General features: G+C 52.7%; 1 protein-coding gene across 8 annotated transcripts in view; it reads right to left on the reverse strand.

Moving 5' to 3' along the window:
• The window catches only part of OSBP2 (oxysterol binding protein 2), a 119,161-nt gene that overhangs the window by 44,848 nt on the left and 56,306 nt on the right, over positions 1 to 18,007 (reverse strand). Inside the window, exon 1 of one of the 8 annotated variants that reach the window (XM_081542522.1) lies at positions 8,446 to 8,524. The exons of the other annotated variants lie outside the window; for them this stretch is intronic. Within the exon in view, the coding sequence (XP_081398648.1) occupies positions 8,446 to 8,524 (79 nt within the window). Of the gene's footprint in view, positions 1 to 8,445; positions 8,525 to 18,007 lie in introns of those variants that run through there. 8 annotated transcript variants of the gene reach the window in all.

Raw genomic sequence — 18,007 nt, forward strand, 5'->3', positions numbered from 1 at the left:
GATGGAACCCAGGTCTCCTGCATTACAGGCAGATTCTTTACCAGCTGAGCCACAAGGCAAGCCCAAGAATACTGGAGTGGGTAGCCTATCCCTTCTCCAGGGGATTTTCCCGACCCAGGAATCGAACTGGGGTCTCCTGCATTGCAGGCAGATTCTTTACCAACTGAGCTATCAGGGAAGCCCATATCAGGAAGTAATGCTGTTATTGGGGGTTATTTCTGTGCAATGGAATTATAGGCACTTTTAATTTTCTTCTAAATGCTTTACTAAATTTTCTACAATGAAACTGAATTATCTTTGCAATCTGGAAAAAAACGTCAAAAATTATTTTAACCACCAAATGGCAATCATCCCACTCCACTCTGACAGTCAAGGATTCTGTGGCTACTGGTTTTCCTTTGTGTGGATAACTGAACACTTCTCAGCCCAGTGTGAGAACTCTCACATTGACACCTTCCTGATTCAATCTTTGAAAAATGTGGAAAAACCCCCACAAGTATGAGGCTGCATTTCCCATGAGAGTAAGAGCTAAACCAAGCCAGAGGCCATTTAAGAAAGCTCCAAACTCTATGCAGTTCATGGGGAGAAACTCCCGGAGTGATGCTCCAGCTGCTGCAGTCAGCCTAGGTCCCGTCCCTCGAGGAATGCCACTTCCCAGATGACACACAGGGTCATCGTCCCCCTTCTTTGGAGGCCCAGAGTCCCCTGCAGAGTTAACACCTGCCGAGGAACCGCTGCTGTTTAGGAGAGAGCCTGGGGACTGAGATCTGGGGGCGAGTCTGGCATCTCTGATTAACAGCAAGTGCGACCAGCCTCCCTGATGATCTGCAGTTATCTGCAGCCACTGGGATTACCAACTTCTGGCTATGTGAGTAGCAGTTCCTCCTAGCCCCAGGCCGGCAAGGAGAAGGCTCTGGAGGGGAGGGAAGGGATAAGTGGGTGAGGCAAAAGTGAAAGCTCCAGCTGGAGAAACAGCACAACATGCTAAAATATCCTGGCTGGAGAGCTGGCCAAAGCAGGCAAAGATGAGCCAAGGGCCAGCTCTCCACCAGAAAGAGCCGCCGGGGGTCAGGGTGAGGTGACAGTGGGCACAGAAATGGCCACAGAGAAAAGGACAACTACCTCCAGGGCTGAGGAGATGGGGACGGGGGTGGGAGGGTGGGGGGTGCGCGGCTAGTGTCACTCAGGAGCAGGGGCTGCGGGCGGCCACAGGCGGCCCCACGTCACAAGCCCACCCACGCCTGGATCTGTGTCTGAAGAGACCCTTGGGAAATCAGGTGGATTCGGCCCCGAACAAGCAAGCCACTTCCAAACTCAGTCCACTCCCAGCTGCGTGAGTGCACGGCATGGGGCGGGGCGGCGGCCACAGGCGTGTGACCTGTGTGCAGTCTCACTAAGGCCCCCCCCCAATCAGAAGGCTCCCTCCCTTTGTTTAATGCTTAGCGGCCTCTGTCTTGAAACCTAATGCTTTTTGAACAAGGGGCTCCATAGGTTACACAGCAGAGCCCGCTAGAGGAAGACTAGGTCCAGGGGCCCCTGCTCTGAATCCCACCCGCTGAACAGTCGAGCAGTGCCAGCGTCTCCAGAAGTCCTGTCTGGCTTGTCCGACATAAACCAGCAAGATATTCGACACCTCCCTTTGGGTTTCTACACAAGGGCAGGAGAAGTTTCAGCTGAGGAGCCACACGGGGTAAACACAAAAAATAACCACACTTAGAGGGGTGGGAATTCATCTTTCTTTGTTTAGTCAGTTGCAAGTTAAAAGCCTAACAGCACAATTTTATGCCTAGTCAAAACACACTCTCAGAAAACTACCAATGCAGGAGAAGGAGAAGCAGACCTTCACACACAGCCCCTAGAGCATCGTGGATCAGAACCCTTTGGCCGAGGGCGATGGGGTGCCAGGCGGAAGCAGTCACTCCCCTTGACTCAGAGTCTGCACTCTTGGGAGTGTGTCCCAGGACGAGACAGCAGAGAAAAATTTCACATGCCGCAAAGACACTCAGGTGGCAGTTTGGCTCTGGAGACGATCAGGGAGGAAGGGAAATGTCTAACAGAAGGAAAAGGCATTCCGCAGCCATTCAGTGGACGCACATTAGGGCTGTGATAACATAAGAAAGTGCTTATGATGTACAGCTGTGTGACAATGGTGACGTTCTTGTATCTCAGTGATGTGAACAGGATGTTCACAGAAAAGAAAAACGTTAATACAAAGACCTAAAAACAGTGGCATGAGGGGTAATGAAGATACGGAAATACCATGACCTTGAACATCTGATACTGCTGCCTTCATGGCAAATTACCCTTAGTGAGTGAGTGAACGTCGCTCAGTCGTGTCCGACTCTTTGTGACCCCATGGACTATACAGTCCATGGAATTCTCCAGGCCAGAATACTGGAGTAGGTAGCCTTTCCCTTCTTCAGGAGATCTTCCCAACCCAGGGATGGAACCCAGGTCTCCTGCATAGTAGGTGGATTCTTCACCAGCTGAGCCCAGGGAAGCCCAAATAACCCTTAAAAATACTGAATGTACAGGGTGGGGACTGGCTCAGATGAAACTCAGAGTCGGACCATGAACAAACTGTGTGTGTGTGTGTGCGTGTGTGCGTGTGTGTGTGTGTGTACAGGGTTGGGGCGGGGATTTCATCAGGCAGGTAGAGCAGTTGCCAGATGGTTAACGTGCTGATAAGAGCCAAGCTCCGGGGGCCCATCCTGTACAAACTGCAACTGCACTGCTTCTAATGTAAAAACATCCCAGGCTGAGGGATGTACCCGGGGGCTTGGCCGGCTGTCATTTCTAGCCTCTCCGGAAAAACACGTGTCCTCTGACCAGCTCCCACAAGGACCACAAGGACGCAGAGCAGGCCAGGCCAGCACGCGGAGAGCTGCCGGGGGTGGGGTGGGTCCGTCCTTCAGCCTCGCCACACCGCCCAGGCTGAGCAGCTACTATTCCTGAAGATGTGCGTCAGGCCTGACAACACACACGTCAGAGGGAAACGGGACATAAAAGGAAATTTATCTTGGCAGCCCGAGGGCCATAACGTCATCTTTATTCACATTGCTCATCTATTTGATCAGATGCTGCTGCCGGCCGGTCTGAGCCGAGTGGTGTTTTACAGGAAGACCGGGTGTCGGGGTGGGGGTTACTGACTCGTGTCTGCAGCGGTGAGTGCTGGGAGCTGTAGAATGCCCTGGATGAGGTCAGGGGATGATGAACCCAGAGCTGACCTCTCAGTCCCGGGTAGAAGGGGCCTCCGGGCTCAAGCCTGACCGCACGCAGCCAGTATCAGGCTGCCCCTCGCTCCACAGTGACTTGAAGGCCCCTCCCCACCCAGCTTCCCGGGACCACCCCAACCCTGGCTCCCACTTTGACCTCCTCCAGACCCCATGCAGGGTCACCTGGCTTGGCCTGGCACTTGGGGAATCCATTCACTCTCTCTTTGCCTGGAGGTGATAGAGGGTACTGTGTTATCCTCAGGACCAGCCAAACGTTGCTCCTAATCCACGTTTATATAAAAAGAGCTGTTGTGTATGGTTGAGCAGGTTGTGCATTGCACAACTCCAGGAGGCACCATTCACCACAGACACTGGGAACTTGTTTCTATTATAACACACATCCAGCAAATTTAAAAAAGAGTATTGCTCTGACAAACCAGAATATGACAACAAATCAGAATATGACAACAGTCTCAGGACACGAGGAAGCAAGGAATCTTGAGGAAGGGGTGTGTTTTCCTAGAGATGGGCACCAAGTGGGCCATCTCAGCCCTGCACGTCCACCCGTGAATGAGAAATGAACCAGCTCCCCGGAAAGAGCGCATCATCCCCGTTTCCGTGAGGTCACCGATGATGACAGAACCCCAGCCGCGGCAGCCCGGGACCTGTCACGGTCTTGTCACCTCACACTGCCAGTCCCCTCCTCTGCTGTCAGCCTGCTACCCGAGGGGACGGCCCGAGTGCATGACCGGGCCCTGTTCTCTGCTGCCCCTGAGGCAGAGATCATGACCCTCTTCCCTCCAGAGCCCTCACGACCCGGCACACCCTTCCCCACCCTCCCTCTCCTCCCCTCCTCCTGCCCTTAGCTCCCTGTCAGCCTGCCCCCCAATACAGTGCCACCCGCAGGCTGTTCCCCCACCCAGGACAAGCCTGCACGCAGCCCACCCCTCAGCTTCCTGCCCACAGAGGGCCCTCCGTGCTGGTGCCCTGCCCACCTCTCTGCCCCTCGGAGACCAAGGACCCCTGTGCCCTCAGGCTGCATGAACACACTCAGACGCGGCATCCGGGCACCTCCCGTGCCCCGAGCTTGGCCAGCCAGAGCTGTTCCCCATCACCTGTCTCTTCCCAGTGGGGACACGGGTGTGGAGGGGGAGAAGGACGCTGGCTGGCCCAGCACGCCCGGCCCCTCGGGGCTCAGCTCCGCCACCCCCGGCTGTGGACACCGTGGGTCCCACACAGCTGCTGGGCCACGTTCTCACACAGCGTGCAAGACTGGCCAGATTTTCTGCTAAACGGAAAAGATACCATTCACTGCTCTTCGCTCTGACTCAAAAACATCCACATACTTTGAGGCTTCTCCTGGTATTCAGCCTCTTCCAAGAAGGAATTCCCCCAAGTCACCATGTTCTACAATCGGCAGGTTCTGCCCCAGATATTGGACCCCTGGCCCCTCTCACTGAGGCTCTGCTCAGGCCAGGCTCCCCGGGAATCCAGCGGATTCTCGGTCTGTAGTACCTGGCACTTAGCCCCGTCCCCTCTTGCTTCCCTGACACATCACCCAGTCTTTGCCAAGCTCAGTTCAACTCTCTGCAAAAAGTGTGGCCAATCAGAAGGTGAAGGCTGGCTGGTGGGCACCCAGATGAGAAAGTGGCCCCCTCAGCAGTGCCACGCACAGGGCCGCCCAAGGCCCCCTGGCCCTGACCCCTGGTAAGTCTACCTCGTCAGGGTGAGGACTCTCTATATTCTGCACTGTCATGGCTTTGTGTTCTGGCCAGAAAAGATGCAGAAATCCTCCACACGCCTGTGCGCACACACAGAAGAAAGGAGGGAGCTGCCTAGGGATGGATTCAGAGGTTACCAGTGACCCTGAAAGGGCACTTCCGCATTTGAGGCACCTGGCTCTGTCTGAAGCACAGAGAAAGACGCAGATAAACAGACAGATTGATTAGTAGGTATGCTACTGCTGCTGCTAAGTCGTGTCTGACTCTGTGTAACCCCACAGACGGCAGCCCATCTGGCTTTTCCATCCCTGGGATTCTCCTGGCAAGAATACTGGAGTGGGTTGCCATTACCTTCTCCAGATTAGTAGGTACAGACATGGATTATCTCATTTCAACCTCCTGGCCACCTTGTCAGGTAAGTCGGTGCCATCCGACTTAATGCCGCCCTTTAAACAAGGAAATTAAAAATCAAGACGGCTCAGGGGACTTCCCTGGTGGTCCAGGGGTTAAGAATTTGCCCTCCAATGCAGGGGACACAGGTTGGGTCCCTGGTTAGGGACTTGCAAAGAGTCGGACACGGCTGAGCGACTGAACTGAGACTGAAGGGAACTAGGATCCCATGTGCCTCAGAGGAACTAAGCCAGCAGGCCACACTGCTGAGCGCACAGGCCACGCTGCTGAGCGCGCACGCCACGCTGCTGAGCGCGCAGGCCACGCTGCTGAGCGCGCACGCCGCACTGCTGAGCGCGCAGGCCAGCGTGCGCGCGCACGCCACACTGCTGAGCGCGCACGCCACACTGCTGAGCGCGCAGGCCACACCGCTGAGCGCGCACGCCGCACCGCTGAGCGCACAGGCCACACCGCTGAGCGCGCACGCCACACCGCTGAGCGCGCACGCCACACCGCTGAGCGCGCACGCCACACCGCTGAGCGCGCACGCCACAACCAGAGAAAGTCTGTGTGCCACAGCGAAGACCCAGCTCAGTGAAAATTTTAAAAATTAATAATAATCTTAAAAAAAAAAAGGCTCAGAAGCTAGTTGAAGGTCAGGCAAGTGGTGGGATTTGAACACGCCACTGCCCACTGATGAGCTGCCTCCTGTGCCTGGGTCCTTGTCAACCCACTCCTGCCCTCGCTGACAGGGTTGGGGGCAACTATGGCCCACCGAGGAGCAGACACTTGCCCGTGGCCACACGGCCCAGCAGCAGAGTCAGGACGATAACTTAGGACCCCTGGCCCCCCGCCTACATTGCACGGACCCTAGAGCCCCAGCCCCTGTGAAAAGCCTCCACGAGCCCAGACGCTGTCCTGCCACTGAATCAGTCACTGCCTGAACTCAAGGCCTAGTCCCCCGGGGCAGGAGGCAAGCCCAGGTCCCCTCCAGCCTGCACAAAGCTGGGCAATTTCACTGGGACCCTGTTCTAAGGGGAAATTTGTCTGGGGCGACCTCTCGAGTCTGAAAGGAGACGTGAGGCCAGTCTTACCGGGACTGCAAGCTGGGGACTCGTCCCACAGGCCCCTGCCTGTGTCTGGCACGTCCAGGGGGTGAGGGGCCAGGAAGCTTGCACCTCCTGCCCCATGGAGCTGACAGCTATCCAGGCCTCCCACAGCCCCCAGCTCTGCCTCATGCGCCTCTCCCTTTGGCCAGCAAGGTTCATCAGGCATTATCTTGCCCGTAGACATACTGTTTGACCTTGAAGAGTGTTTTCAAAATGTTTTTTTGGCCAACCTTTAAAAACTGAGAGATCTCCAGTTTCTCCTGAAAACTCCTCCGTTCTGGCCTTCCTCAGCCCACTTGACACAGGCTGTCCTGGCGCCGTGTGGGCTCCGGGGCCTCCTCTGGACAGACACACCACGTCCTGAGTTCCTCGTTCCCAGACCCACGGTGCAGAGTGGATCCGAGAGGGGAAGGAAGGCAGGCCTGGCCTGCTGGGCTCTGCCAACCAAAGAGGCTATCATCTCTCCACTCTCCAAGTACAGCTGCCCTGGCCACCTGAGCTTCTGGACAAAGCTGGGTGTCCCTCCCACAACCAAGCAAAAAGCAAGTGCATACCAGGCCCAGCGCACACGTTAGCAGCGAATCTTCTGGCGAATGGCAACCGAGAAAATCGTCAGCTAGGCCGTAGATGAAAAACAATTTTAACGCTTAACTGATATGAACTTTACCTTTTTTTTTCCCCAGGCTCTAAAATTCATCCTCAGAATAAATCCACCCAAATTGATAACAGGAACATCATTTAAACTTCACATAAAGAACAAAGCTGCATTAGAAATGACACTACATCCAGAATAAAAACTAGAAATTAAGACCAATCTTCTAAAACCAGAGAAGGCAATATTTTGGACAAAATTCACTTGCAAATTTCTTTAAAGGATTCGCAAGACAGAGTTGTGGTTATTAGTTCCCTATGAAATAAATTTAAAATGTGTACAATTACAAACATCCTAAGACTTCAGATGGTGTTTTCAGGTGAGTTTGCAAGATTAAACATGGCTCTGGGAATGAGGCTTGGGAACTGGCTCCGGGAATGAGGTCTGTGCTAGGCCTGGGCCTTCGGAAACCGTGAGTGTGGTCAGTCAAGTAGGCGAAGTTAATTACAAGGTTTATTACAGATCAGAGGGTGTTAATTCCTAAAAGGAGCCAGTTTCTAATAAATTTGTGTTAAGTGAAATTAACTCCCTGTGTCTTTCAGGTCTACATGGTCAAAAAAATCCCAATTTTCCCCCAGTTTCAAATGATAACATAAACATTAAGGAAACATTCATTAAGGAAGACACTGCAAGTTTCACTCATGCAAAATCTCCAATAATGAAGGCTTTGAGCGTCAGAAATGGCAATAAGGAACTTAAGAAGTTTGCAAGGCTTTAACCTTAAGACAATTAGAAATTTTTACCCCCACTGCTGACAGAGGGCTCTCAGGACACTATGCCTGCACTGTCATTCAGGACCACCGTGCCTGGGGGACAGCACCCTCAGGGCTCACTCAAACCCAGGCGGCCACTTACAGTGACTCTCCTGGTCTGTAGCAGCTCGCTCAGAGGGCAAACGTGGAGGGAGAGGGTCATGCGCTGAGCACAGCCAACACGCAAGGTGGCCCTCGGGAGCCAAGAAGCCCTTCCGGGCAGAGTAGGAATTGTGCCACAGCACGCGGAGGCCCCCAAGCAGACTCTGGAGCAGGAGAGCTAAGTGGGTGGATTGAACAAGGCCGCCACTTCCCCTCTTCTTTCCAGAAAGCTCTGGACTGTATTTCAGTTCCCTTTTGCAGAGGTTAATAACGGACACATCTCTAGCCTAAGCCCCCTCTCCAAAATACCCAGTGCGGAAAGCGAGTTCGGAGCTCACGCCGGCAGGGAACCGGGACAGGGGTTCCCCGAGTCTCCCCGCGCTCCCCGCGCCGCGAGGGAGAGACATCAGAGGCTCGCCGGGGACTGATCATGCAGCAAGCCGGGCGCCCCGGCGGGCGTGCGCGGGGGGCCGGGCCTCCGGGTGGAAGCCGGGCAGCACTAACCCTTCTTAAATTTATTCAGGCAGCCGGAGCTGCAGAAGGAGCGCACAGAGGCCGCCTCCCAGCAGCCGCGTCCCTTCATCCCCGCGGCGGGGCGGCCTCCGAGCGGCCGGGCGCTACATGGCGCCGCGCCCTGGGGGGCTCGCAGGGACGCGCGCGCAGCTCGGCGGGCCGCCCGGCGGAGGCGGCGGGCACTCGCGGGTCCCGGCGCCGCGTGACCACAATGCACCACTGCCGCCCGCCGGCCGCCCGCCGCCCGGTGCACGAGCCCGCTGAGCCCGTTAACCCCGTCGGCGCCGCGGGGGCCGGGCGCAGCGCGAGCACTGCACCCCCCCCCCCGCCCCCGGAGCGTGTGCGGTGTCGGCCGGCGCGCCGCCTGCTCGCCCGCGTGGCCGTCCCAGGGCAGCTGAGACCTAGGCGCCTGGCAGGCCCCCCCATTTAAACGTCATATTCTAATATGAAAACCCGAGCGAAAGTGCCGCTCCCTGCAGCAGCCGCTAAGCGCTGCTTTATTTCAAAAGTAAAGATGCCCTTGAAAGACAAGGGGCATGTGGGAAATGGGGATTGCCCGTCCCACCCACCCCCACCGAGGGTGGAGGGTGCGGGGAGCCTGATGGTGATTCCAGGAAATCGGGGTCACTTCTGAGACTTGCTGGTGGCTCAGACAGTAAAGAATCTACTTGCAATGCAGGAGACCTGGGTTCGATCCCTGGGTCGGGAAGATCCCCTGGAGGAGGAAATGGCAACCCACTCCAGTACTCTTGCCTGGAGAATCCCATGGACAGAGGAGCCTGGTGGGCTACAGTCCGTGGGGTCTGCAAAGAGTCAGACACGACTGAGCAACTAACTCTCTGAGACTTGCTGGGGAGGCTGGTGTACCTGTGTCCCGCCACCTGCAGCCACCTGTCTACTGTCTGGGAGGAAGGCACCATGCGGGAGCCCAGGGAGCCCGCCTCCCTTGGCGCTGCCACCAAAGGGCCGTGGGCATCTGGGCATCAGCGCTGTGGGCACCCAGACCTCTCTGAACACAACGCTCCTGGCCAGCTGCCTGCAGGACCTCTCCGTGGGATGTCTGACCGGGCATCATAAACCCAACTGCCCACATCTGAGCTCCCCATGGCACCCCTAGACCCGTGCCCCCACCCTTCCCCACCTCAGCTAGTGGCAGCACCATCCTCCTCCTAGCTGCTCATGCGTAGACAGACACCGTGGAGTCGTCCTTGACTCTTCTGTCCCTTAGACCCACCTCCACGTGGTCAGCACATCCCCACAGCTGTGCCCTTGGATGGCAGCTAGGATCCGGTCCCTTGTCACCACCACCGCTGCTGCCACCTGGGCTGAACTCCCCCTCGTCTTGCCTTTGGACTCTTCCAGAGCCACCCAGCATGTCTCTGGCTTCACAACATCCCGAAAGCACCTGTTCCAACATATTCCAGATTCTATCACTTTCCCCGCTCAGAGGTCTCCAAGTCTCTGAGCAGGCCCCTCCTGTCCCCACCCCCCAGCTCCGGCCATACTGCCATCTCAGCGTGAACGCAGTCATCACAAAGCAGTCCGAGCCGGGCCAGCCCCACTCGCTGGCCTCAGCCCCCACCTCACCCCGCCCCACGTCTTGTCGTTCCCACGATCCAGCCCTGGGAATGCCTTCTGGCCTCTGCGCCCTCCCCAAACAAGACCTCCTCAACACCACCACCTCGTGGGAGCTCCGTCCATGCAATTTATTGAAGCTGAATCAATTTTCACCAATTTAAAGGTTTTCAGATAGTTCCTGTTGTAACATGTAATAGACTCAGGGAAGGTGGTGCTGGGTCAACACTTCCCTTCTGGGCCTTTGAAGCAACTGCTACTTCTCCTACCTAAAGAATGAATCTTTAGTGATCGTGTCAGGTTCACTGGTCCGGAGGGTTAAGGCATTCAGCCACTGTGGGCCTTGGTGTTGGGGTTACATAACTGTGATGCAAATGACCACCAGTGATGGAGCGCTGACCCAGTGCTGAGTGCTGGGCTGTGAGCTTTGCCTGCATTCCCTGAGTTTCCGCATTTAATCCCCAAGGGTGGATTCCTCAACACCTTTTTTACAGATGGGGAAACTAAGGCTCTGACGTACAGGATCAACGTGCTTGGAGCCGGCATGCTCTGGCTGACCTCGGAGGCCACACCCTGCACCGTGCTCTGTGGGGTTGAAGCAGACGGCTGCTCCCTGGGCCCCCAGGCGCCTCACGAGGAAAGATGAGGTGAGACGGGAGCAGGGTCCTGGATGCTCTGGGACACGTTCATGAACACACAGGAGACTTTCACAGGATGTGTGTGCGCAGTGGACCCAGGATATTGAACCAGACACTCCGAGGGTCATGGACTTGAAGCGGGAAGAATCTTCTGAATGCAGAGCCGTGCCCCCCGGCTCAGCGCTGAGAAAGGGGAGACAGAGGGGCTGAGGGCCTGGCGCTGTTGTCACAGCCAGTGAGCCCTGGGCTCGCTGACCATCCGTCCCCACCCAAAGCCACACCTGGCCAACAGAAGGCAGTGGACAGAGCACATCCAGGGAGGAAACTAAAAGAGTGAAGGTGAATTCAGAAGGAAATCATGTGGTCCTACTGAAGCAAACACAGTCGCTATTTCTTCTATTAATACATAGCTCTTTTGGGATTCCCTGGTGGCACAGCGGTAAAGAACCTGCCTGCCAAGGCAGGAGACGTGGGTTCGATCCCTGAGTGGCGAAGATCCCCCTGGAGGAGGAAGTGGCAACCCACTCCAGTATTCTTGTCTGAGAAATTCCATGGACAGAGGAGGCTGGTGGGCTGCAGTCTATGGGGTTGCAAAGAGTCGAGCACGACTGAGCACGCACACACACAGTTCTTTTACATTATAAATCATATCAACAATGATCAGATTCTGTTCATGTCAAATACTTAAAAATCTACGACCTAGCTTCTCAAGTACTCAGAAGAGTGCCAATTTGTCCTCAAAGAAGGAAATACAGGGATTTCCCTGGTTGTCCAGTGGCTTAACAGTGCAGGGGGCCCCAAGTTCCATCCCTGGTCAGGGAACTAGATCCCACAGGTCTTGACCAAGACCCAGCACAACCAAATAAATAAATTTCTTCTTTAAAGAAAGAAGGAAATACATTAGCTGAAAAGTCTTAGTTGGCCCAACAGTGAGAAGGCCAAGAGACCAAGCAAATGATGACGGGTGGCTAATGCCATCCATTCTGCCGGCCACCCATCCAAGTTTGCCTCCTAACCTCGCGTGGGTGAGGCTGAACCCCAGCCCTGCTCCCGCCCCCGTCTGCATTCCCACATCGAGGGCATCTCCTGAACAGCTCCATGGAATGGCCCCCAACACTCTAAATGTGACTTTCTAAGACCAAGGCATTAACTCTGTGCCCTTCCTGAGGGCCACTCACCCCCAAACATCCCGTGCTGGCAACCCTGGAGGCAGCTGTAACCTCCCCTCTAAGCTGTCTCCGACCTCCCATCAAGACGGGTTGATCTGCTCATCTCAGCGTCTTTGGCTTGCTCTCACCTTGACGGTGACCGATCGATCACCTTGTCGCGTCCCACTTGGGTGGCAGTGGCTTCAAGTCTCCCTAGAGGCAGGCCTCCCAGCTTCCACTTGCTACCGGAACACTGCTCATCAGATTCTGGTTCTGACATGTTCCCTGAATTTGCTCAACAATATGATACGCACACCCACACAACTAAAATCTGTACACACGTATCCGTGTGTGTCGGTGGGTGGGTGAATCTGTTGCTCATCCCAGTACTGGAGGCAACAGAGAAACAGGTGCCCGGAAACTGGTGTGAGGCGTCGCGGGGGCGGGCATGTGGTCCTGCTGTACAAAAACCATAACCACGTCCACACCCTCCCACCCAGTGTGAACAAGGGGAAAGGAGGGCAAGGCTCTGCAGCCAATGCCAGGTGTTGCAAAGCCCTAGAAGCAGCCAAGGAGCCTAACAGCAGGTGAATGCTTATTTCATCAACTTCATGGAATATCATGGAACCATTTAGAAGTGTGTATGTGATGACTCTGTAGAAATAAGAAACTGCACTGAAACACAAATTGCTGAGAGGAAAAAGGCAAATCATGCAATATAGCTATGATTGTGTGAAAGCCATGTATGCATGGAAATGTTAAAAATAATATGATCACAGGGAATTTTCTCAAGTCTGGGCTCCCAGAACGCCCGGGGGCTTCTTTCCTTCCTGGGACCTGGCATGCCCTGCTGTGGGTTCCTGCTTCCTTGTCTGTCTCCCACACCAGACTGTGAACTAAGGAGGGCAGAGACTCTGGTCTTTTCTTATTGCTCTCAGCCTCCAGCGGGGCTCAGCACATGGTAGGTGTGCACTGAATGAGTGAGCCCAGGAATAAACACATCAATCAGCTGATTAATGAATCAATGGATGAAAGCAACTTTATCACTCACAGGAGCCCTATTTGGCTCAGTCTCCACACCCACACTGCCTTTTGGCCTCACCAAGTCTTCCGCCACTGACCCCATAGCTGACTCCGCTCCCTGACCCGGCACAGGGCATTTCTAACGCACATCATCATGCAGGCCCTGCCCCTCTGCCCTTGTCTGGACCTTGACTGGACCTCGAAAAGGGGAGTGCAGGCTTGGGAGTCCCACAGGGGCAAGCTCTGACTCAAGTGGGCCACAACTTTCAACCACTGTGGGGCTCGGGGACCACTGGATCCCCTCGGGCCCCGGCCTCACTACTGCTGAGGGGCTCGGCCTGCAGAAGAGAAGTACTGATCTTCTCTGTGTTGTCCGGAGGACCAAGTTCTCTGAGAGTCTGTCTAGCACACACACTCCTTGTGGGGATGTCTTAAGAATGAAGCCCTTTAAAATAGCAGTGTTCTAACAATAGCCATGCATAGATGCTGACTGCCACCATCATTAATAAAGGATTCCACACTGAAGCCAGAGAATTAACTTGAGAGCACTTTATGACAATGTGTTGCTAGGCAATTAAAATAAACTTCCGAGGGGGAAAATTTTTCTCAATTTATCGTTGATTATTTTAGATCAGAAAAATGGAATAGGAGAAGAGCGCACCATTTAAGTCAGTTTGAAAGAAGGTAGACATGAGACAGACTCCACCAGGGACAGCGCCTGGGCCTGACTCTGCTCACACATGCCCTCCGCTTGGAGAGGCGGCCAGAGAGGGGGCCAGAGGCAGGGAGCTGAGTCCGCCAGGCTTTGCCCTGGGGTGAGCAGAGGCTACGGGAAGGGGTGGCTGGCTTGAGGGCCAGCTGGAGAATCAGGATCAGGTCCCACCAGGTCACTCTGAGACGTGGCCTCTTCTCAGCCCCTTCTGCTCCCGGGGATGACCGGCCCACTGGCCCCACTCCACTGCTTCTGTTCGTTATTGACCAAGAGGCCCTTCCTCCCAAACTCAAAGTACTACTTTTGGCAACAAATTCCTCTAGACAACCAAAGAAGAGCTGGGATTCCCAAGGGATTCATATCCATCTGTCTAGTCTCCAATTCTTCTTCTTTTTTTTTTTTTTTAAAGATAGTGACGACAGGAACTTCCCTGGTGGTCCAGTGGCTAAGACTCCACGCTCCCAATGCAGGGAGACTAGGTTCGATCTCTGGTCAGGGAACTAGATCCCACGTGCTGCAGCTAAGAGTCTGCATGCCTCAAATAAAGATGCTGCAAGCCACAATCAAGACCTGGCACAGCCAAATAAATAAATAAAAATAAATATTTTTAAAAAGAAAGTGACAACAAATAGAGTTGAAAATACAAATCTATTGCAGAATGTTCCTCCTTCTTTGTTGCCTATTAAGGGAATACAAATTAAAGCCACCTTGAGGCAGGTCCCCTTTTAAGTATATTAAAATGGTCAGAAACGTATTTAATTAACACCTAATGCCAGTGGGAATACAGTGAAGCTGGTATGCTCACTCATCGTTGGCGGCACAGAGCATTGCAGGCTCCTTCCATAAAGAGACATCCTAGCTCATCAAGGCCTATGATGATGTCGCTGCCCTTAATTCAGTAATCTGACTCCTGGGAATTTTCCCTCAGGAAACAATCCAAGAGAAGCAAAAAGTACAAAGACATCCATTACATTGTCTATAACAGTGCAAATGGGAAACTCAAATGCTCAACAACTGGAGGAAGATTCAAACCATTAGAGTACTCCCACTCAGTGGAATATTACACAGCCATTAAAGCCATTGTTATAAAGACGGGGAAACTGTTAGTGATCATGTGGCATGAGGAGGGCAGAGCATGAAGGGCCCTGTTTAAGGTGATACCGAAGCTGTGAAACATGACTGTATGTGCTGAGGGGCGAAGGGAAGGGGATGTGCAAAAATCAAGAACAGTTTTGTGAGGGTGTGAGGTTACCAGGGAGTTTCCTGTATTCCAGATGCTCTTTATCTTACTGTGCGATCTTTCCCCACAAGAACAAAAGTTGAACAAGCTACAGTCAAAAAAGTGAATTCTTATATGAAATCCTTTCTTGAGGGGACAAAGGTGATGCAGAGTCGGCTGGGAGCAGCTACCCTGCTCAGGGAGTGTGAGTTATGAGGCCGCAGGATGGCGGGGACAGAGGCCGGTGACCAGTGGGCAGGACGCCAGGGCAGAGGAGCCAAGACAGTCTTCACAGCAGTCAGGCTCCCCCGGGGAGGCACGGGCTTGGGGGGTCAGATGCACGGGTCTGAGCTGGGATCTGCAGCCCGCTCCCTGGGTGACTGGAAACAAGTGTGGGAGCCCCAGCTCCCTGATGCTCATCCAGACCCGAGGCTGTCTTCCTGTTTTGTGCTGAATTGTGCTCCCAAGTTCACTTGTTGAAATTCAAATCTGCCAGACCTCAGAATGTGAGTCTGTTTGGAGATGCGGCCTTTAAAGAGGTGATTAAGGTACAACAAGGTCATATCCTGGGCCCTGATCCAACATGACCGGTGTCCTTATAAAACGAAGAGATTGGGACACAGACCAAGGGATGACCATGTGAGGAGACGAGGAGAAGGCGGCCACCAACAAGCCAAGGAGAGAGGCCTCAGGATGAAGCCAGCCCTGCCGACACCTTGACCTTGGACTCTGGCTTCCAGAATGGTGAGGAAATTCATTTCTGCGGTTTAAGGCCCCCGGTCTGCGGTATCTGGCTATGGCAGCCTGAGCAAACGAACACAGGTCCTTTGCAGAGTCATGAGGTGACATCACCAGCATCGGGCAGGCACTCAAGAGACACCTGGGAAGGGACTCCCCTGCTCGTCCAGTGGCTAAGACTCTGTGTCCCCAGTGCAGGGGGCTCGGGTTCCAGCCCTGCTCAGGGAACTAAATGCCACGTGCCCCAGCTAAGATTCTACACGCTGCAGCTAAAAGATCCTGCATGCCACAACTAAGACCTGGCACATCTAAATAAACAAATAATAAGTGTTGAACAACAACAACAACACCTGGGAAAAGTCAGAGGCAGGGTCCTGGCACCCTGAAGACCACTGACGCAGATGAGGCCTGTATCAGAAGACTGGCTGTCAACGTCCATCAACACACCGGTTTAACTGAAGTTCAGAATGGCCGTGAAGCCCGGAGACAGCTGATCTCGTGGTCCTCATGGCAGGGGGCAGGGCCGGGGAGGCTGGGAAGGATAGACAGCGCTGTGACACGGCCGGCAAAATGGAAGTTTAGTGATGTTGGGGGTTTTGTTCAAAGTCGAAGAGCAAGCACAGACCACAGAAGGGTTGAGAATGTGACATTTTAAACCTCCAAGTTCCTTCCCCCTGCTCCCCATACTAGAAACAAGCCTCTGACTGATAGATCATACAACATAAACGGTTAGAAATTCCATAGCACCACAGCCACCATAAACAGATAAGCAAAGAAGAGAAAATACTTGCAAAATATATAACCAGCAAAGGAGAAATAACCATGACTTAAAACAAGCTCCTACATATCAGCATCAAAAAAAAAAAAAAAAAAATACACACATCGAAACAGTAAAATGGCCATGAATATGAATATACAAGTCACAAAATGCATATGACTGGTCAATAAACAGAAAAAAAAAGTGAATTCAGTCTCGCTGGTAATAATAGAAATGCAAAACAGCAAGGAAATGCCTTTTCATTCGCCCATTAGAGTAACAAAGAGTAAAAAGAAGGATGGGGTAGATTTTGTTGACAACTCACACTGTTGGGAGATATAAATCTATGCATTTTGGGGAGGCTGACTATTTAATAGTATCTGTTGATATTTATCATGGCGATGCCCTTGCAACCTAGCGATTCCACTCCTAGGAATCTATGCTTTGAAAAATTGGCATGTGTGCACAAAGATGTATGGACAAGCAGAAGGTTCACTAGTGGACTCCCTGAAATAGTACTTAAAAAAGAACACAACTGTCTGAGAGGAGGAAAAAGACTGAACAAATTATGACACATGACAGAGGATAAGATGGTTGGATAGCATCACTGACTCAACGGACATGAATTTGAGCAAACTCCGAGAGATACTGAAGGACAGGGAAGCCTGGCATGCTGCAGCTCGTGGGGTCGCAAAGGGTTGGACGTGACTTAGTGACTGAAAAACAACAACAACAAAATCCCATGCTGTTACTGTTTTATTTTTTAGCTAGAAATTATAGATTTATTTTTTTATTTTTAAAGATAATAAAAGCAAAAATAAAACAAAAAACAACCGTATATATCAATAATTGTGACATGTGACATAAAAAGTATATGTATATATATATTCATATGTGTATTATGAAATTTCATGAAGAAAAAGCTTAGTAAGATGTTTGAAACCAAGGATGATGATGCTGTTTAGTCGCTCAGTCGTGTCTGACTCTTTGCGACCCCGTGGACTGTAGCCCGCCAGGCTCCGCTGTCCATGGGATTTCTCAGGCAAGAATACTGGAGTGGGTTGCCATTTTCTCCTCCCATGCTATTATTTTAAAAATGAGATACCCCTGGTATTTCCCTGGTGGTTCGATGGTTAAGACTTCGCCTTCCAACGTGAGGGGTGCGGGTTTGATTCCTGGCTGGGGAGCTAAGATCTCACATGCCTCACAGCCAAAAAACCAAAGCATAAAAACAGAAACAGTATTGAAACAAATTCAATAAAGACTTCAAAAATGGTCCACCCACACACAAAAAATCTTTAAAAAAAGTGAGATATGCCTACTTGTATTGACATGTAGAGATCTCCAAAACATATTGGTAAGGGAAAAAGCAAGCTGCTTGTCAATATGCGTGATATGACCTCACATATATACACGCAAGTATGTCTGCGTGGGTGCCTGTGGACTCACATGGCTTTGTAAAATGCATGGGGAGAGCTGAGAAAGGACCACTGCTGAAAAAAAAAAAGATGGGTGTATCTCTTTAGCAGGGCGTGAGGCGTAGGGAGGTAATGATGGATGCCTAAATTTTGTTAAGTAGAGTTAGCCAAAAAGTTCATTCAGGTTTGCCATATGGGGAAACCCAAACAAACTTTTTGGCCAAGACAATATATTCAGGAATCATTTAAACACTTTACAGTCTTGCGTTTCCTAGCCTAAAGCAATCTCTCCGCCAGTCATCGCTGGAAAGAGAGCATCAGAATC

Source organism: Giraffa tippelskirchi, chromosome 11 (assembly GCF_054371585.1).
Source record: "Giraffa tippelskirchi isolate mGirTip1 chromosome 11, T2T-mGirTip1v1.2.pri, whole genome shotgun sequence".
In the NCBI taxonomy this organism is placed as follows: Eukaryota; Metazoa; Chordata; class Mammalia; order Artiodactyla; family Giraffidae; genus Giraffa; species Giraffa tippelskirchi.